Source organism: Scyliorhinus torazame, chromosome 3, assembly GCF_047496885.1.
Source record: "Scyliorhinus torazame isolate Kashiwa2021f chromosome 3, sScyTor2.1, whole genome shotgun sequence".
In the NCBI taxonomy this organism is placed as follows: Eukaryota; Metazoa; Chordata; class Chondrichthyes; order Carcharhiniformes; family Scyliorhinidae; genus Scyliorhinus; species Scyliorhinus torazame.
The window spans coordinates 26231094-26252356 of NC_092709.1; the positions used below are offsets into that span (position 1 = coordinate 26231094).

The 21263-nt window shown below is 43.3% G+C and overlaps 1 protein-coding gene across 4 annotated transcripts in view; it reads left to right on the plus strand.

Annotated features, from left to right (window-relative positions):
* Positions 1–20399, plus strand: part of LOC140408354 (SWI/SNF-related matrix-associated actin-dependent regulator of chromatin subfamily A member 5) — a 54731-nt gene extending 34332 nt beyond the window's left edge. For 2 of the 4 annotated variants that reach the window (XM_072495441.1, XM_072495442.1), the window contains 13 exons: positions 5184–5305; positions 5856–6008; positions 7065–7197; positions 7804–7952; positions 9234–9353; positions 9441–9551; positions 10126–10239; positions 13028–13150; positions 17816–17948; positions 18120–18238; positions 18393–18605; positions 18729–18839; positions 20109–20399. In XM_072495441.1, the coding sequence (XP_072351542.1) occupies positions 5184–5305; positions 5856–6008; positions 7065–7197; positions 7804–7952; positions 9234–9353; positions 9441–9551; positions 10126–10239; positions 13028–13150; positions 17816–17948; positions 18120–18238; positions 18393–18605; positions 18729–18839; positions 20109–20174 (1667 nt within the window). In that variant the 3' untranslated portion in view covers positions 20175–20399. Of the gene's footprint in view, positions 1–5183; positions 5306–5855; positions 6009–7064; positions 7198–7803; positions 7953–9233; positions 9552–10125; positions 10240–13027; positions 13151–17815; positions 17949–18119; positions 18239–18392; positions 18606–18728; positions 18840–20108 lie in introns of all 4 variants that reach the window. The other 2 variants (XM_072495439.1, XM_072495440.1) reach the window with 1 other exon arrangement.
* The last annotated feature ends 864 nt before the right edge of the window (positions 20400–21263 follow it).

Sequence of the window (21263 nt, forward strand, 5' to 3'; positions counted from 1 at the left end):
GTACCTTTAAATTTATAATGTATAGTCCAGCCAATTTATCAGGAAATCCAGTGGAGTAGAAAATGCAATATCCTGGTTCTTAGATCGGCTGTAAACAACCACCTGCCCGGTTATTTGTGTATTCCGAATCCGATGGCAAACTTTGGCACTAATATACCTGTGCTGCAGGCTGGTTGATCAAACGTGAATCAAAGATAGGGGAGAATTTTTAGTAAATGAAAGGGGCTTTGTAATGTTTGGCATTGGTAAGCGTGCAAGGTTTTCCACGACACGGTCTACAAAGAATTTGAAAATGATTATTGATCCTAGCACGGCAGCATTTGACGTGTGCAACAAAGGTACAGCAAATTGCATGCTGTGATGTTTTGGGTTACAAATCTCCATGGGTTTTAATGAACTAAATGCTGGAAATACTCAGCTGATCTAGTCACATCAGCGATGAGTTAACTATGACTCTTCAAGCGGCGACGGCCGAGCGAATAAGGGGATGGATCAAGGAGCCAGAAGCCGAGTGGGTGCGCGCGGAAGAGGCCTCCAGTAAGGGGACCTCCCTCCGGGCCCTCGTCACGGCGGCACTCCCATCCCCACCCAAAAAACACTCCAGCAGCCCGGTGGTGATAGCCACCCTCCAGTCCTGGAGCCAGCTGCGGCAGCAATTTGGCCTGACCAAAATGTCAGACAAAGCTCCCATCTGTAATAACCATAGGTTCACACCAGCACTGACTGACGCCACCTTGAAAAGGTGGAGACAGGACGAGGGACATTGACAGTCAGGGACCTGTACACCGACGGCAGGGTCGCGACACTGGACGAACTGACTGAGAAATTCCAGCTGGCCAGGGGGAACGAGCTAAGGTACCTGCAGCTCAGAAACTTCCTACGACAGGAGACAAGGACTTACCCACAACCGCCACGACAGACATTACTGGAAGAGTTACTGGACGCAAGCATATTAGAGAGAGGAAACTGTAGTGACATGTACGACTGACTGGTAGAAGGGGCCGCCACCGTACTGGACGCAACAAGAAGGAAATGGGAGGATGACCTGGGGATCGAGGTAGGGTGGGGACTCTGGAGCGAAGCACTGCATAGGGTCAACTCCCACCTGTGCAAGGCTCAGCCTGAAGCAACTAAAAGTGGTACATAGAGCCCACTTAACAAGAACCCGTATGAGTAGGTTCTTCCCGGAGGTGGAGGATAGATGTGAACGGTGCCAAGGAGGCCCGGCCAACCACGCCCACATGTTCTGGTCCTGCCCCAGACTTGTGGAGTACTTGACTGCCTTCGAAGCAATGCCTGAAAGTGGCGGTCTTCGGGGTTTCCGACCAGCCAGATCTATTTCTGGGGATTAGGGCAGCCGGCCTTGCCTTTGCCTCCCTGATCGGCCAACGTAGAATCCTGTTCGGCTGGTGGTCAGCAGCACCACCTAAAGCTGCAGACTGGCTGTCCAACCTCTCGGAATCTCTCCAAATGGAGAAAAATTTGCCATGAAATGGTCAGACGACTGCTTCCACAGAACGTGGGAGCCATTCACCCGATTGTTCCGGGACGAGAAGAATAGCCAGGTAGCTACATTGCATAGGTTAAATTTAACGCGGTTGGTGGAACAGATGGAGGAGGACTTCAAGAGATGGGACATGGTATCCCTGTCATTGGCAGGGAGGGTGCAGGCGGTTAAAATGGTGGTCCTCCCGAGATTCCTCTTTGTGTTTCAGTGCCTCCCGGTGGTGATCACGAAGGCTTTTTTCAAAAGGATTGAGAAGAGTATCATGAGTTTTGTGTGGGCCGGGAAGACCCCGAGAGTGAGGAAGGGATTTTTGCAGCGTAGTGGGGATAGGGGGGGGCTGGCACTACCGAGCCTAAGTGAGTACTACTGGGCCGCCAATATCTCAATGGTATGTAAGTGGATGGGAGAAGAGGAGGGAGCGGCGTGGAAGAGATTGGAGAGGGCGTCCTGCAGGGGGACTAGCCTACAAGCTATGGCGACGGCGCCGTTGCCGTTCTCGCCGAAGAAATACACCACCAGCCCGGTGGTGGTGGCTACTCTGAAAATTTGGGGGCAGTGGAGACGGCATAGGGGAAAGACGGGAGCCTCGGTGTGGTCCCCGATAAGAAATAACCACAGGTTTGTTCCGGGGAGAATGGATGGGGGATTTGGAACATGGCAAAGAGCAGGAGTAATACAATTGAGAGATCTGTTTGCAGATGGGACGTTTGCAAGTCTGGGAGCGCTGACCGAAAAATATGGGTTGCCCCAAGGGAATGCATTCCGGTATATGCAACTGAGGGCTTTTGCGAGGCAACAGGTGAGGGAATTCCCGCAGCTCCTGACGCAGGAGGTGCAGGACAGAGTGATCTCAAAGACATGGGTGGGGGACGGTAAGGTATCAGACATATATAGGGAAATGAGGGACGAGGGGGAGATTATGGTAGATGAGCTGAAAGGGAAATGGGAAGAAGAGCTGGGGGAGGAGATTGAGGAGGGGCTGTGGGCTGATGCCCTAAGTAGGGTAAACTCATCGTCCTCGTGTGCCAGGCTAAGCCTGATACAATTTAAGGTGTTACACAGGGCGCATATGACTGGAGCACGGCTCAGTAAATTTTTTGGAGTAGAGAATAGGTGTGCGAGATGCTCGAGAAGCCCAGCGAATCACACCCACATGTTCTGGTCATGTCCGGCACTACAGGGGTTTTGGGTGGGGGTGACAAAGGTGCTTTCGAAGGTGGTGGGGGTCCAGGTCGAACCAAGCTGGGGGTTGGCTATATTCGGGGTTGCAGAAGAGCCGGGAGTGCAGGAGGTGAAAGAGGCTGATATTTTGGCCTTTGCGTCCCTAGTAGCCCGGCGCAGGATACTGTTGATGTGGAAGGAAGCCAAGCTCCCGGGTGTGGAGACCTGGATAAATGACATGGCAGGGTTTATAAAGCTGGAACGGATTAAGTTCGTCCTAAGGGGATCGGCTCAAGGGTTCACCAGGCGGTGGGAACCGTTCGTCGAATACCTCACAGAAAGATAGAGGGAATGGAAAAGAAGAAGACAGCAGCAGCAACCCGGGGGGGGGGGGGGGGGGGGGGGGGGGGCGGGAGGAACTAGAAGGACTCTCAGGGATGTTAGTGTATAAGTATAATATGTATAGGTTGTTATAGGTAATTGTATACTGGACTGTTGAATTGTATTTTTGGAGAGTATTTATTTGGGACAAGGCAGTTGCCATTTAGTTTTGTTTTTTTAATTTTGATGTTGTTTATATATTATTTATTTCTTGTTTTTAAAAAAAACTGGCCATTGTTATTTATATTGTTATATTACTGTGTAAAAGATACACAATGTACTGTTCTGGTTGGCCAAAAATTTTGAATAAAATATATTTATAAAAAAAAAAGAATAGCCAGGAACCAGGGGAAAGCAGCCAAAGCATGAGAGGGGGAGATAGACCGGGAGAGTGGGGGGTGGGGGTGGGGGGGGGGGGGGAGAACGACAACTCAGTCTAAGAGGAAGGAAAGGCGAACCACGGGGGGGCAGGGGGGAGGAGGAAAGCAAAGGCGGAGGGGGGGGGGAAGCAATAGAGGAGAGCCGGGGGGGGGCGGGCGGAAACTTTAACCGACCTGACATCCACAGGAACGGAGAAAAAGGAGAATACAGGCGGAGGACAGGAGGGCCGGCTGAAGCGGCAGCGTGCACAAGAAGACAACAGCGGCGAAATCCGACCGGGAGAAGCGAGGGGCAACACCAGCACCAGACTCACTCGAGGATTGCCCTCCGAGTGCCTTGTCGGCACCAACGGATGCCTACTTACATATATATAGATATGTCATATCCTGAGTACATAACGGCAAAATATACTGTGGTGAATGTATCACGGCAACTATTCACCACTGTATTGCATTGTACTATGTTGTTGCCCTTATGGGCTCCAACCATGGACCATTGTATCACATTACATCGCACTGTATCATGTTGGTGCCCTTGTGGGCTCCGCCCTTGGCCCCACCCCCCTTGGGGGAGGTATATAGATCTGCTGCCCTGCAGGCGGCTCTCAGTGCAGAGCAGTCGCAAGCAGGCACAGTTCTAGCTGATTAAATTGATGCAACCACTGTGCACTTCAACTCTCCGTCTCGTGTGAATCGATGGTCGCATCATATACTCTGTGCAAAAATCCAATAAAAAACATTTATATTTTTAAAAAACTATTGACTCTTCAGAACTCCTCTCTCCACAGATGCTGCATGACCTGCTGAGTACTTCCAGAACTTGGTGTTTTTATTTCACATTTGCAGAATCCATGGTATTTTGGCTTTATTTCACAGGTTTTAATGACTATTTAAATCAACAGTGTATCAGGCCGGCACAGCGACGCAGTGATTAGCAGTGCTGCCTCATGGCGCCGAGGACCCGGGTTCGATCCCGGTTCCGGGTCACGTCCATGTTGAGTTTGCACGTGCATGGTATCTGCGTGGGTCTTGCCCCCACATCCCAAAGATGTGCAGGGTAGGTGGATTGGCCCCTTAATTGGGAAAAAAAAATTGGATATTCTAATTTTTTTAAAAAAAACTTGGACAGCAAGTATATAACTAGTGAGTATGAGTAAAACATTTTGAAAGCTTGAGCATGATTTTAAAAAGCCTGCCACACACACATCCACTGGGGCCGGGCGCTCCCAAAAAGCTGGCCAATTTAGCATTAAGTGTTTTTTATTGGAGAGCTGGAATACTGAGGGCTGTAGGCCTCTGCAATGTTTGATATACCCCATCCTCCTCCCAGGTGAAAATAGTTACAGGAGCCAAATGTTCTGAAAGTTGGGAGAAGCTAATGGAATAATTACATGGTTTGAGATTGCAACTGTTTCTTGATGAGGGCTTGTTTTTGCTGCCCAAACTGCAGCACTACCTAGAATCCATCTGGAATATAAACTCTTTGAAATCATTCCCATCGATCAAGGCAGCTGGATATATTTTTGTGTCAAAGGCCATGGGCAGTGCACAGTGTATGAATTATAACATTGGAGTCAGTTATGTGTGTTAATTTATGCATCCTGTTTTCTGACTAGCTTACTGCACATGCTACCAGAAATTTGTTTCTGTTTTGCACTTCAGTAGGTGCAGGGTTTTGAAGCATTTTGTACCTGCACTGTGTTCTGGGCTACTGATCAACAGATTATCCTGATGTATGATCTTCATTTCCATAGGTTCTCGGGTGTTGATCTTCAGCCAAATGACCAGGGTGCTGGATATCTTGGAAGATTATTGTATGTGGAAAAACTATGAGTATTGTAGACTGGATGGACAGACACCACACGAGGAGAGACAAGTATGTTGTCTGTGCTTTGAAAGCCAAGTTTGTTTGAGGAAAGTTCCCACCCCTTTTATCTATGTGAAATTTAGACAATGTTACAAAACTGGCTCTAGTTTTTCAAACCAGGAACATATATTCAGTTTAGGGCAACACAGTGACACTGCTGCCTCACAGCCTCAGAGACCCGGGTTCGATTCCGACCTTGGATGACTGTAGTTTGCACATTCTCTCCGTGTCTGTGGGGGTTTCTTCTGGGTGCTCCAGTTTCCTCCCACAGTCCAAAGATGTGCAGGTTAGATGGATTAGCCATGCTAAATTGCCCTTAGCGTCCAACGGTTAGGTGGGGTTATGGGGATAGGGCGGGGGGCCCGGGCCCATGTTAGGGTACTGATTTGGAGGGAGTGTGTAGCCACGATGGGCCGAATAGCCTTTTCCACTGTAGGAATTCTATGAATCTAGCAACTATTTGTACTTTAAAAATTTTAACTTTCCAGCAATATAGTAAAAAGATTGATCTCAATCATTTGTACAGTTCCAGCGTAACCTTTCTCTCTCGTCCCTCCAGAATTCTATTTCTGCTTTCAATTCTCCTGGAAGCTCAAAGTTTATCTTCATGTTAAGCACACGCGCTGGAGGTCTTGGTATAAATCTAGCCACAGCAGATGTAGTAATCCTGTACGACTCTGACTGGAACCCTCAGGTAGACCTCCAGGCTATGGTAAGTTACTGAGCAATACTTATTTGTGTTCTGAAAGCCACACACTGTTGCATATATAACTATCAAATTTGGTTTTGACATCCGAGTGCACTAATAAAGCAACATTTTAAATGCCACTGACACCCCCACAAATCTTCCATGTATTGCTCACATGTTTTCTTTAAAGCTCTGCTCTACTGAACTGGCAAAACTCTTCTGTTTCTTTTTCTTATATTGAATGGTGTGTGCGGTTGTTTCCAGAATTGGTCTGGTATGATTTGAGCTGACAGGACATCCTGTTTCCCCCCAGTAATCAACTTCAAACTCCAATTGAGAGAGTTTGAAAATGAAGGATTCATAATGCTTTGGGGTCACTATAAGGAACCTGTGGTTCTGTTTTCCACAGTACAACAAATCCACTGATTTTAATAAATGCTTTGCGATATCCCTAATGTACAAGAGCTTTTGAGTTCAAATCTCATTCAATTGTGAAGTTTTAATTAAAGTTTACAGTGAGCAGCAAAAGGGAAAGGGGTTACCAATTGTCCAAGCGGTTCACTAATGCACCTGTCAATACATGACTCCAGTCCACAAACACAGTGGTGACTCTTCATTACCCCCCCCCCCCCCCCCCCCAAGTGAACTGACAAGTTGCTCAATTTCTTCATTGACCCACCAATCAGTTACAGTGTTGCAATAAATGCATCGGAGAACAAATAATTAAATAATGCAAGGCTTCGCCAGCTGCAACAATTGTTGATGTTGACTGAGTAATTAGAGAGGATTTATTTTGTTAATGCAGGAGCTGGCTATTCAGTCATTGTATCTTTGCCAGCTAATGATCGGCTTGGAGACAACTAGCAAGTTGCTTTATTCCTTATCCCTGCATTAAGGTTTTGTTTATCGGGGTCGATGGGGGTTTTGTTTGAAGTTCTTTGATTTCTCAATGCAGAAAGTGTTTTCTGTAAAATATATTACTGTGCTATTTTTACAACTATATGTGGAGGAATGTTCATTGAAATTGCCGCTTGATGGTGTGGATCTGCCGTGTAACTTGATTTTATTTTTATTTTTTAGGATCGAGCCCACAGAATTGGTCAAAGTAAAGTAGTCAGAGTATTCCGATTTATAACTGATAACACTGTAGAGGAAAGAATAGTGGAACGTGCTGAAATGAAACTTAGACTGGACTCTATTGTAATTCAGCAAGGTGGGTGTTGAAGTTGGTTGTATCTTGGGTGGGAAACTGCATGTTGAGGGCAGAACAGAGTCCCATGTATATATTAACTTTAAATCATCCCCAGCTTTCACTCCATAAATTTATCTTGCATACTCTTCTCCATTCAGGTCGAAGTATGGCACAGATATTAGAAACTTTGTGTTGGGGATTGTGAATGCATTGGGTACTATCTCACCCTGTTCAGTTTCAAACACCGCAAAACATTTTAAAATTAAACTTCATTATTTTGACAGCTAACTTCTCTAATCGTCAATTATTTTTTAATGAATTTATCATTAAAATAGATTAAGACCTACCGCCTGAAGGGATCTAACTGTACCATCTGTCATACATATTCCTACTTTTTGGTGCAATGGTCCTAAACAATGCAAAGAAAAAACACACACAACCCTCTGTGCAATCTACCACAGAATAAAAGTGTGAACAGCCAGTTATAGTACGTCACAAACTAGGCTCAATAGTTTCCAATTTATAGTCCTGTGTGTCTGCTTTTTAACATGTGAACTTGTGTCTCTTGCATTGCTATGAAGCTTACATTTATGCACTGATTTGTTAACTGAAACTGAATTCTATTAGGAAGGTTAGTCGATCAGAATCTCAATAAACTGGGGAAAGACGAAATGCTGCAGATGATTCGTCACGGTGCTACCCATGTGTTTGCTTCTAAAGAGAGTGACATTACAGATGAAGATATCGATGCTATATTAGAGAGGGGTGAAAGAAAGGTAAAACCAGCATGTCTGGAAAAGGGGGTTTGGCCTTTGTTTTGCTATTTGAATCCTGCAACCTGTTGGCTCGCTTGTTCAATACTGTTCTAACAATACTGGTGCAGTATTTCCATAGTCGCAATAGGTGTCACTTAATCTGCATTTCCAGTTAAGTTCTGAAAACGGAGTATCAAAAGCTAATTACATTAAACATATTGTACTGTGATGGTTTTGTGCAGTCTTTTTCACTTGTCATACTATTGTCATTGGACCAAGAGGGGGATAACTTGGGTTTAAACAACTGGAGTGAAGAAACCCTTAAATGCCGCTTTTGAATTGGTTGAGTAATAGAAAACTTATTTCTTTATTTTAAGTCTTTATTGACAAAACAATTCAAATGAGTTCATAAGTCTTGGTGAAGTTGGGGCCATTGATTCAATCTTGCTACACTAATGTAAAGTTTTTAGCTGGCAGCTATTACCGAAGTACAAACATGTATTCTGTAATCGTTGTCATAGACTTCACACATCAATGTATTTGCTGTTTGTATACATACTTTACATCACTGGAACTACTTTTCTATGCAATAGGTATTAGTCCATCTAAAAGTTGAAGTTAAATTCCTTTTAAAAGGTTAGGTGAGGTTTCGGGGATAGGGTGGAGGTATGGACTTGGGTAGGGTGCTCTTTCCAAGGGGCGGTGCAGACTCGATGGGCTGAATGGCCTCCTGTACTGTAAATTCTATGATTCGTGTGTTGAAATGCGATGCTATCTCAACTTCTGAAGGCCTGTGGGATATGAACCAATACCATGTGTGGAACACCAGTCGAAAGATTTTGTCTGTCCACTTGTGAGATGTAAATGCCCACAGGATGAAGCTTTGATCTTGCAAGCCTCTGCATCTTAAACACTTGAGTTTTACACAGAGGGTAGGGGTGCCTGGAACACGCTGCCGGAGGAGGTGGTGGAAGCAGGGACGACAGTGATGTGTAAGGGACATCTTGACAAATACATGAATAGGATGGGAATAGAGGGATACAGACCCTCTATCTACGGGAATAGAAGTGTAGAAGATTTTAGTTTAGACGAGCAGCATGGTCGGCGGTGGCTTGGAGGACCGAAGGTCCTGTTACTGTGCTGTACTTTTCTTTGTTCTTTCCTGATGTTGAATATTCTTTGTAGAGCGCCTACCACCACCACCACCATTTCCCTGAAGTGTATGAGAATCCCATCCTGTGATGTTGTAATTATTACCAAGCACCATTTAAACTGACCACCCTCTTTCTGTTTTATCTGCAGACAGCTGAGATGACAGAAAAGCTCTCTGATATGGGTGAAGGGTCACTGAGAAACTTCACTATGGAAACAGAGGTCAGTGTGTACAACTTTGAAGGTGAGGACTACAGAGAGAAGCAAAAGGTAAGTTTGGCTCTGATTGACTATTTAATTTTATTTGTATTAAATAATTTTAAACGCCCATTTACTGAGCAGTTGCTTTATCCACAGTTGGCTCTAACTGAATGGATTGAACCCCCCAAACGAGAACGTAAAGCAAACTATGCTGTTGATGCTTATTTCCGAGAGGCCCTCCGAGTCAGTGAACCCAAAGCACCAAAAGTAAGTTGACAATAAGATGGTTCCCTCTTACATTGTCGCTAGTTGAGGTTGCTGATTTTTTTTTTGTGATAGAACATTATAAAATTGCAGTTATTGAAACAAATTGAGCTCTGTATTGCATTCTAACTAGTTTATCAGTACTGTTTAAACTTGAGGAATATTACAGTACTTACATTTTAGCAATTATTGTTGATTATTTAGAAGGCCAGCATGCACACTTTCTATTACTAGCATGCAGTTGAACAGAGAACCATTACAATCTAAAAAGGATTAACACTTATCAAATTGTTATCTAGATCTGAAAATATTCTATAATCAGTGGTCCTTTCCTTTAGTTCTGAACTAAAAAGATGAAGGAAAATGCCACTGGCTCATTAAAGCTCATGTTTGAGACAAGTACCTTTTAAGATGTTTCTCCATTTTAAGACACAAGATGGTTAGATTAAATGCTTTAAAAGAAACCGTAACTTGACAAAGTAACACACTTTGTTACGCATTTTGTGTTCTCGCGTGGTCCCAGCTGTGCTTTGCTGATAGAAATTTAGCTTTGATGCTTTTTTAAAAATCTTCCCAGGCTCCTCGTCCACCAAAACAGCCCAATATACAGGACTTCCAATTTTTCCCCCCTCGACTATTTGAACTGCTGGAGAAAGAGATCCTATATTACAGAAAAACCATTGGTTACAAGGTAAAGTGTTTATTGTCTGGAAGTTAATTTTGAATTAGAACATAGAACAGTATAGCACAGAACAGGCCCTTCGGCCCTCGATGTTGTGCCGAGCATTGTCCGAAACCAAGATCAAGTTATCCCACTCACTGTCATTCTGCTGTGCTCCATGTGCCTATCCAATAACCACTTGAAAGTTCCTGAAGTGTCTGACTCCACTATCACAGCAGGCAGTCCATTCCACACCCTAACCACTGAGTAAAGAACCTACCTCGGATATCCCTCCTGTATCTCCCACCCTGAATCTTATAGTTATGCCCCCTTGTAACAGCTACATCCACCCGAGGAAATAGTCTCTGAACGTCCACTCTATCTATCCCCCTCATTATCTTATAAACCTCTATTAAGTCGCCTCTCATCTTCCTCCGCTCCAAAGAGAAAAGCCCTAGCTCCCTCAACCTGTCCTCATAAGACCTATCCTGCAAACCAGGCAGCTTCCTGGTAAATCTCCTTTGCACCCTTTCCAATGCTTCCACATCCTGTTAATAAACGCTAACACACTATAAGCCTTCTTCACGGCTCTATCCACTTGAGTGGCAACCTTCAGAGATCTGTGGCATGAACCCCAAGATACCTCTGTTCCTCCACATTCCTCAGAACCCTGCCGTTGACCCTGTAATCCGCATTCAAATTTATTCTACCAAAATGAATCACCTCGCACTTATCAGAGTTAAACTCCATCTGCCATTTTTCGGCCCAGCTCTGCATCCTATCAATGTCTCTTTGCAGCCTACTCATCCATTACTCCACCAATCTTGGTGTCATCAGCAAATTTACTGACCCACCCTTCAGCCCCCTCCTCCAAGTCATTGATAAAAATCACAAATAGAGGACCCAGCACTGATCCCTGTGGTACACCGCTGGTAACTGGTCTCCAGTCTGAAAATTAATTAGAACAAAGTCTCTACATTTTGTACTAATGCTGCTACTCAACCTTGGAAGAATGATGAAAGTAGTCACCGACTTCTAGTAACAAAGAAAAGGGCAGCACGGTAGCATAGTGGTTAGCACAATTGCTTCACAGCTCCAGGGTCCCAGGTTCGATTCCCGGCTTGGGTAACTGTCTGTGCGGAGTCTGCACGTTCTCCCTGTGTGTGCGCGTGGGTTTCCTCCGGGTGCTCCGGTTTCCTCCCACAGTCCAAAGATGTGCAGGTTAGGTGGATTGGCCATGCTAAATTGCCCTTAGTGTCCAAAATTGCCCTTAGTGTTGGGTGGGGTTACTGGGTTATGGGGATAGGGTGGGGGTGTGGGCTTGGGTAGGGTGCTCTTTCCAAGAGCCGGTGCAGACTCGATGGGCCAAATGGCCTCCTTCTGCACTGTAAATTCTATGATTCTATGACAGCACAGGAATAGACCCTTCGGCCCTCCAAGCCTGTGCCGACCATACTGTCCATCTAACCTAAAACCTACACTTCCAGGGTCCATATCCCTCAATTCCCATCCTATTCATGTATTTATCAAGACTATCGTACCTGCTTCCACCACCTCCGGCAGCGGGTTCCTGGCACCCACTACCTTCTGTGTAAAAAAATAAAAATAAAATAAACAGTTTTGATTTGAGCACATGATATCGCCCAGTGCTCTTCTATAAATGACCACTAGGATGGGCACGAGGTTAGCCTAATGTGGCTGAAATCTGTCATTTTTCCATTTTCGCTTTCACACACTTTCCCTTGTTCACCCCACTTCCTTGAATGAACTGGTTATTTACTCACCTGAATATTAACAGCTGTTATGCTTTCAGTGCAAGAGATCTAGAGAAAGTAAGGGAATCATATTTACGGAATTGAGTGTAGAAGATTGTAGTTTAGTCGGGCAGCATGGTCGGCACGGGCTTGGAGGGCCGAAGGGCCTGTTCCTGTGCTGTACATTTCTTTGTTCTTTGTTGAGGCTGTGGAATTTACTTCAGGTTAATGATCGAGGCAGAAATTGTGAACGTTGAACACTAGATTGGATTAAGATTAGGGTTGTGAGAAACCGCTGGAAAAATGCAATTGAAATTATTTGCATTGTGGAGGGACCAGATGGTCCATTTCTTAGCTATGGGGCTGGTTTAGCACAGTGGCTAAACAGCTGGCTTGTAATGTAGAACAAGGCCAGCAGTGTGGGTTCAATTCCCGTACCGGCCTCCCCGAACAGGCGCCAGAATGTGGCAACCAGGGGCTTTTCACGGTAACTTCATTGAAGCCTAATTGTGACAAGCGATTATTATTATTGTTCTGCATTGCAAGTTTAATGGATTTCCAATTTTAAAATTTGCCTTAAGTATGGTGAATCTGCAATTGCAACATCAGCCATCAATAATGAATTAATCTGTTTATCTCCTGAATGGCCAGCAATGTTAGTTTTTTAGAAAATAAATTTAGAGTACCCAATTATTTTTTTTCCAATTAAGGGCCAATTTAGCATGGCCAATCCACCTAACCTGCACATCTTTTTTTGGTTGTGGGGGTGAGACCCACGCAAACACGGGGAGAATGTGCGAACTCCACACAGACAGTGACCCAGGGCCGGGATTCAAACCCGAGTCCTCAGCATGCTAACCACTGTGCCACCATGTCGCCCCGCCAGCAATGTTAGTTTATTGTGAATTAATTTGTTAGGAAATGGGATTAGAATCGATCCGTGCTAGATGGCCGGCGCAGCCACGTTGGGTCAAAGAGCCTCTTTCTGTGCTGTAAAATTGAATTGAAGAGTGAAGAAACACTGGCTCCCTGCATCGCTTAAATATCTATTGATTTCACCATAGGTGCCACGTAACCCTGATCTACCAAATTCAACTCAACTGCAGAAAGGAGAACAATGCAAAATTGATGAGGCTGAACCCCTAAATGATGATGAGCTTGAAGAAAAGGAGAAGCTGCTGACACAGGTAATGTTGCTATTTTTGTATATGTTGGGATTTCCAGTAGAACTTTGGTAAGACCACACCTACAACTGAACATGGCACTTGTATTATTATAAAAAGGATATAAAGTCACTGGAGCATCAGGTAAGACTGAACAGGTTTGGAGCTCTTATCTCTGTGAAAGAGAAAGCTGATGGGTGACCTGATAGAGGCTTTTCAGATTCTGAAAGGGTTTGATAAAGTAGGCTTAAAGAAATGCTTCCACTTGTGGGAGAAACCAAAACTAGAGGTCATAATTATGGGAGACTAATAAACCCAACGGGGGCAGCAAGGTGGCGCAGAGGTTAGCACTTGTCTCTGCACCGCGGTCCCAGATTCGATCACTGCTCTAGGTCACTATCCGTGTGGAGTTTGCACATACTCCCCATATTTGCGTGGGTTTTGCCCCCACAACCCAAAGATGTACAGGGTAGGTGGATTGGCCACACTAAATTGCCCCTTCATTGGAAAAAGTGAATTGGGTACTCTAAATTTATAGTAAATATTTTTTTTTAAATCCAACAGGAATTCAGGGGACATACTTATTTTTGCCTACAGAAGGGTCAGAATGTAGAACTTACTACGACATGGAGAAGATGAGATATAGGTGTGGTTAAAGCGAAGCTAGACAAACACGTAGGAGAAAGGGATAGAATGTTATATTGGTGATGGTTGGAGGAGGCTCTTGTGGAGCACAAATATTGACATGGATCTGCTGGGCTGGATGACCTAAATATGGATTATACATTCTACGTGATATCAACAGCAGAATCTCCATGTATGTGTGGTATGAGTTGCTTTAACAAACAGAAACCATGGGAAACACCTCAACCGGTTAAATAGCACCTAGCATCTATAAAGAGAAACACAAGTTAACACTTCAGGTCACTAACCTTTTGATGAGCGCATCAGCATCTTGAATAACTTTGCTCAGCTTTTATGAAAGTGACACTGAGTTGCAATTTAATGGTGGTTAAAAGTTAAACTTTTGAAACTATTTCCTGTTTTGGTGTAACTTCAAAACATAATTATGTATTACATATTCAGATATTTCTTCCTGGAAATTTTGGAAACTTGATTTATTATATGAGCACTGAGATCCGAATAACTCTGTACATTCAGCACTAACTTGGAAAACTGCTCAATTACATATTTTAAAATGTGAATTTGACCTGATCTTGCTTTGTTGGAACAAAGCTAATCCCATGAACCAGCTTGACATTTTTTTATTTATTCATTCATGGGATTTGGGCATCGCTGGCTAAGTCATCATATATTTCCCATCCCCAATTACCCTTGAGAAAATGGACTGCATAATCTAGGCTCCTCTGACAGAAGTGCTTCTGGATGGAAGCCATATGGACACGTGTCAAAAATCCCATGGCATTATTTGAAGAGCAGTGGAGTTCCCCTGGCCTCCTGCCAGTATTTATGCCTCAACTAAGATCAGTAAAACAGATAATTTTATCATCTACCTCAATGCTTTAAAAGTACTTCGGTAACTGAGCTACTTTCAAAATGTCCAGAGGACTTGAGCATTAAATTAATGTAATAATTTTATCTTTGGTTAGGAAAATAAAGATAGTTTTATGGGATTTATATTTGTATTGGTAAACATTAGAAAAGGATACTGCTATGAGTGGGTTTAATTTAATGTTTCTGCGTCTGGAAGAGTAAAAACAATAGTTAGATTCATGCTGACAATAGTATGTGTGAGGGTTGGTTTCAATTCAGTTGTGATTCTATTGTGCTTCGAGAGGACTACGGTGTGAAGAGTAAATAAACCAGCAATGTTTGTTTAGCAACTGGGGCCTTGTAAAGTCGAGAAGCTTTAAGTTTTAGTTTAGCTAATTTGGTTGCAGTCGAAGCTAGGTAGTGAGAGAAGGCAGCTCTGAGCTCTGCTAGAAGCAGTTTTTTTTATAAGGCTAAAGGATAGAACATAGCCTCCTTCTGCACTGTATGTTCTATCGGCCCATCGAATCTGCAACGACCCACTTAAGCCCTCACTTCCACCCTATCCCCTTAACCCAATTACCCCACCTAACCTTTTTTTTTGGACACTAAGGGCAATTTAGCATGGCCAATCCACCTAACCTGCACGTCTTTGGACTTTGGGAGGAAACCCACGCAGACACGGGGAGAACGTGCAGACTCCTCACAGGCAGTGACCCAGCGGGGAATCGAACCTGGGACCCTGGCGCTGTGAAGTCACAATGCTAGCTACTTGTGCTACCGTGCTGCCCTGATAAGATGGGCTTGCTCAGGTTTCCTCCTATAGTCGAAAGATGTGCGAGTTAGGTGGATTGGCCTTGCTAAATTGCCCCTTGGTGTCCAAAAAAGGTTAGATGGGGTTACTGGGGTGGAGGCGTGGGCTTAAGTGGGGGTGCACTTTCCAGGGGCTGGTGCAGACTCGATGGGCCGAATGGCCTCCTGCACTGTAAATTCGATGATTCTAAAAAGGGAACGACTCCCTCTGCCTTGCTAGAAGAAAAGCCACACTATCGAGTACTGGTTAAGAGAACAAATGCTGGAAATCTAAAATCCAGCTAGTTAAGGATCCTCGAGAAATGAAGAAAAGTTTCCAAGAAGTCTGGAGTTAACGGAAGGGACAAAACCAGAACAGATTACTATTTGGTAAAGTCATAAAATTGAAACGGCATTGGAACGGTGTCGGCAATAGTACTAAGGTGTGTGAGAAATTACTACAGTTTGGGAGACATTATTTGAAATAATTGTGGAAATTGGTGGCTGGACCTCAAGTTTGTGTAAAAGCCTTTAAGGCAAAGGAAACCTGAAAGGAGAGGTGTAAAACCTGAAAACTAAACCTTGAGGGAAAGCATAGTTTGGAAGAAGGCTGGAAAATGTTGCTTTTGAAAGTGGAATTTGAAATCCCTTGTGTGGAAGTCAGATTCAGTGAGACATTCATTTGAGTTCAGAGAGGAGTGCGTCTTACCACAGTCATCTTGTGTGCTTAAAAGGACCTTTGTTTATTAATGACGCCATTGTAGATTAGATGTACTTGGTATACCATATTATTCTTGGGGGTGGGGGAGGGTGGTGGTATACCGTATTATTCTTTTGGGGGGGGGGTGATAGTGAAGGAGTATTGTATCATCCAATTTTTTTTCATGTTTAATAAATGTTCTGTTTTCTTGTTGAAACTAATTAGCAGTCCTTTGACTGTTCCTCCATGTTTTATTATTTTAATAATCTTTTAAAGGGTCTTTTGAGCCAAGGTTCCATTCTGGGATCTTCCCGTCTAGTTATAACATCGACTTTGATGCTGATATCTTTATTATATTGTAACCGTATTGCATTTTGTAGGAAAGATATAAAGTCTCAAAATTGTGTGTGCCTGTTTTTTCATTGCACGTTATTATGATCCCAGATGGGACTACTGGACCAAAACCCCAATATTTTAATTTATTTTGTAAGACTGTGGGATGACTACTTTGTTCCAGGGGTGATTGCACAATGAAATAAGGATTTTAAAACAAAACTTTATTATTAACTTTAACATCACAACCGGAAATAGCTTACAATTACCCCTTAAACAATACTACTAAATATAGTAAATACAATACCCTTAATTCCTATCTCTATTCCCAATAAACAAAAAGAAAGGAAAACCATACAGTTCTCAATCCATCCTACATACCAATGGCACAGCGTAATACTTGCTTTCCAGAAAATATTTAGCTTCTGTTAGAACCCCTGCAGCCTGTTAGAACCCCTGCAGCCTGTTAGAACCCCTGCAGACACTGGCAGGATGTCTTCAAAAAGCTGTTTCAACTGGTTGGTTTCAGTTTTCCCCTTGTCCTCTGACACGTCTGTACTGCTTTAAATGCTATTGATTTTTTTTAACCATCTGACTGTGAGAACAGAAGACTACTTGTGAACTCCGTGTTAGCCAGATCAGTACACAACTCAAAAGCTTTCTTAAAATGTCTGAATGCCTTCCCTGGTAGCCCGGAGACGGATATTATTAGCTTGGAGGGATTCAAAGCCCCCCAAAGTCGGAGACCTGGCTATCTGACATGGTTAGCTTTCTCTGTTTGGAGAAAATCATGTTCGCCTTGAGAGGGTCACTGTTAAGGTTCGCCCGGAGGTGGCAACCGTTTGTCGACTTCTTTGCAGAAAATTAATCGTCAGCAGAGGGTGGGGGGGGGGGGGTTAATAAAGGTGGGACCTGAAAGGGAGGAAGCAGGCTTTTTGCACTATGTTTATAGACTCATGTACATTGTTTATTTTGTCATTGGTGTAAAACCAAAAATACCTCAATAAAATGTTTATTAAAAAAAAGAAAAATGTCTGAATGCCTTAGCTCCACCCAGCAATGACATCATCTCCCCAGGCTGAAAACACATTAACCCCCCAGGGACCCCCCCCAGTCAAACAATGGTGCATTAGCCGAGGCTTTTATGATGGTCAATTTCACCTCTGGCTCCTAAGAGCTTTCTAGTCTTGCAAAAACAAGACTACTGCGGTCAAACACACTCTAACCCAGGCTTCTAACTCTTACATTTCCAAAAATTTATAATTCACAATGTCTAAAATCCTGCATTTGTCACATTCTCTGTCATCTTTAGTTGGTCGCTGTTGTTTTGAATAGTTGTGCATCTATTTAATAACCAATATAATGTTTGACAGGGATTTACCAGCTGGACAAAAAGAGACTTCAATCAGTTCATCAAGGCAAATGAAAAGTGGGGTCGTGATGACATTGAAAATATTGCTCGTGAAGTAGAGGGGAAAATTCCTGAAGAAGTGATTGAATACTCAGGTACAGTTTACAGCCTTTATTTAACAAATTACACCTATTTTCTGACCACTTTGTTTTGGAAAGTATACATTTTCCCTGTTGTTTTATTCTGCTCATTCTTGCCACCTCAATCACTTTATTATGGTTGAACCTGTCATTGGCGATTCACTGACTGGCTAACGTTTTTCTTAGCTGTGTTCTGGGAAAGGTGTAACGAGCTCCAAGACATTGAAAAAATTATGGCACAAATAGAAAGGGGAGAAGCTAGAATCCAAAGAAGGATCAGCATTAAAAAAGCACTAGACACAAAGGTAATGTTCAAGTACATTCCAATTTCTATTTCTGGAGATCAAAGTATATTTATTGGAAGAAATTGTGCATACAAACGTTCTCAATTTTGCCGATTAGCTGGACTATTGCTCTTGGACTTGATTTTCTACACTAATACTTTTGATCCTTGAACAGATTGGCCGTTACAAGGCACCTTTCCACCAACTGAGAATAGCATATGGCACAAACAAAGGGAAGAATTACACAGAAGAGGAGGACAGATTTCTGATCTGCATGCTGCACAAGCTAGGGTTTGACAAAGAAAATGTTTACGATGAACTTAGACAATGCATCCGAAACTCTCCACAATTCAGATTTGACTGGTTTCTTAAATCAAGAACTGCTATGGTATGGATATTCCGATGTAAAAATTGTTACTACTTTAAATAGCCTAGTGAAAGTAGCCTTTTTATTTCTAAATGTTTGAGTGAAAATAATTAAACCAATGTTTTGCTTCATTTACACTTTTAGGAACTCCAAAGGCGATGCAATACTTTAATCACTCTAATAGAAAGAGAAAACTTGGAACTTGAAGAAAAAGAGAAAGCCGAAAGGAAGAAGCGTGGACCAAAAACAACATCGGTAACGTTTCCTTAGTCATTATGGCTTCTTTAGGTAATTATAGCCTTGTTGTAGAATGGAGCAAGATGTGAAAAGAAATGTAGGAACAGTGTTGGCGAATATGATTACAACTTGGTGTGGTGAGTAAATGGTTGGACTGAGTGACAATATGGATTGGTGATTGTGTTCCGGGGAGTCGTTGCCATCTTTGTTTTAAGTGCGGGCAGCACAGTGGCGCAGTGGTTAGCATTGCTGCCTCACGGCACTGAGGTCCCAGGTTCAATCCCAGCTCTGGGTCACTGCCCGTGTGGAGTTTGCACATTCCCCCCGTGTTTGCATGGGTTTCGTCCCCACAACTCAAAAAAGACGTGCAGGGTAGGTGGATTGGCCATGCTAAATTGCCCCTTAATTGGAAAAATGAATTGGGTACACTAAATTTATTTATTTTTTTAAATCTTAGTTTTAAGTGCGGCTTCATGTGTGATCTGATTCACCCTTGATTTGATGACTTGTTAGTGCATTGTGATATCTAACTAAATGGAAGAGTGACTTTGATGTTATATAAAGAATATTGTCTTTGACAAAAGTTGAAGATGTCCTTGAATTTGGAGGGGGGGGTGGGGGTGCAGTTGGCAGGCTCCACTGCTGTGGGATTGGAACCTCGGAGCCCAGACTGTTTACAGGTTTCCTTCCCTTAAGGTTATTGCTGAACCCATTTGGTTTTAATGACAATCCAACAGCTTCATTTCAATAGATTTCCAGATTTTATTTTTTAGATTCTCCAACTACCTCCAGTGGATTTGAACTTTGCTTCCCTAGATTAGTGGCTCTGGTTTCTGAATTACTAGCTCAGTAATATGACCATCATACACCATATTTTCTTTCTCCGTTTTTATCGTCATTAACCTGTGGAATCCTATTCCTCAGAGAGCAGTGGAGGCAAGGTTGTTGAATATATTTACGGCTGAGTTAGATTCTTGGCTGAGGGAATCAAGTGGTATGGAGGTAGACAGGAAAGCAGAGGCCACAAACGGATCAGTCATGAGCTTGCCAAATGGCGGAGTAGGTGCAAGGGGCAAATGGCCTACTGCTGCTCCATGTTTGTATATCCTTCCCAAGTGGGTGTGCAGGACAGCCATTTATTGGTGAAACTCCAATGATTTTAGTCCCTACCTATTTCATATGCATTGTCATCAGTCTTCAAAATATTTTAAACAAACCTGTGTAATACATGATAATTGAGCAATAATTTGAAATAATCAAAGCTCTGTTTTCATGCCTTTGTTTCAGGCACAGAAACGTAAATCAGACGGAGCACCAGACGGACGTGGTCGAAAAAAGAAGCTAAAACTTTGAATTGTCTATGCTCATCATGTCTGCATAGTTAATGTATTTCAGTTCTACTGAGGATGTATAAAGCTTTGATAGCAAACTCGTATGTGGTATTACAGCATCATTCCCACTGTAATAGTAGGAATTAATGTAGTCTAGAGTTTATTGAATTTTAAACAGCTGTGCTGAATATTTTTTTCTACCATGTAATAAAATGGCTTCCATTAAAATCCATGGATTATTTCTACACTTCAGTTGTTCTCTTTATGAACCAAGTGCAACTTTGTCTTATTTCTGGAGGTCACATGTTTTTCTTCCTAAATTAACAGGGAAGCAAATCGTTTACTTTAAGCCTGGAACTGTCGAGGTTTCTGTACTGGATAACACAGGATAGCACTATGCTTGATTATGTTGTTACTGGGCTGTACTGTTAAATATTCACTATCTCTGTTGATTGAAGTAGAAGGGCCAACGAGGTGCAGGTCCAGTCTCCAAAATCTGGCATCCTTGGGTTGGGACCAAGAGGGTGCTGAACTTTGGGTCTTGCTGGATTTTGAACATCACTGATAAACTGCATGTGCCTGCCTGCTCGGTCCCACCTGGCAGCTCGAAAAAGGCTGCTTTAAGCCCCTGTCTCTTGGATAAGTGTTGGAACACTGGGATGGCCGATAAAATAATGGTCAGTGATTTAGAAATGGGGGTGACCAACAGCGATCTGCGTATTTTTTAAATATTCATTTTTACGGGATTCTTTGCTGGTTAGGTCAGTATTTGTTAACCATCCCTAATTGCTCTTGAGAAGGTGGTGGTGACTGCTGCAGCCCATGTAGTGTAGGTACACCCACTGCGCTATTAGGGAGGGAGTGCCAGGATTTTGACGCAGTGACAGTGAAGAAACGGCAATATATTTCCAAGTCAGGATGGTGAGTGACTAGGAAGGGGAACATCCAAAGGGTGGTGTTCCCATGTAATTGCTGCCCTTGTCCTTCGATGGGTTTGGAAGGAGCCTGGGTGAGTTCCTGCAGTGCATCCTGAAAATGGTGCACACTTGCTGTCCATTGGTGGTGGGGGGAGTGAATGTTTGTGGAAGGGATGTGGGTTGCAATGTCTTGG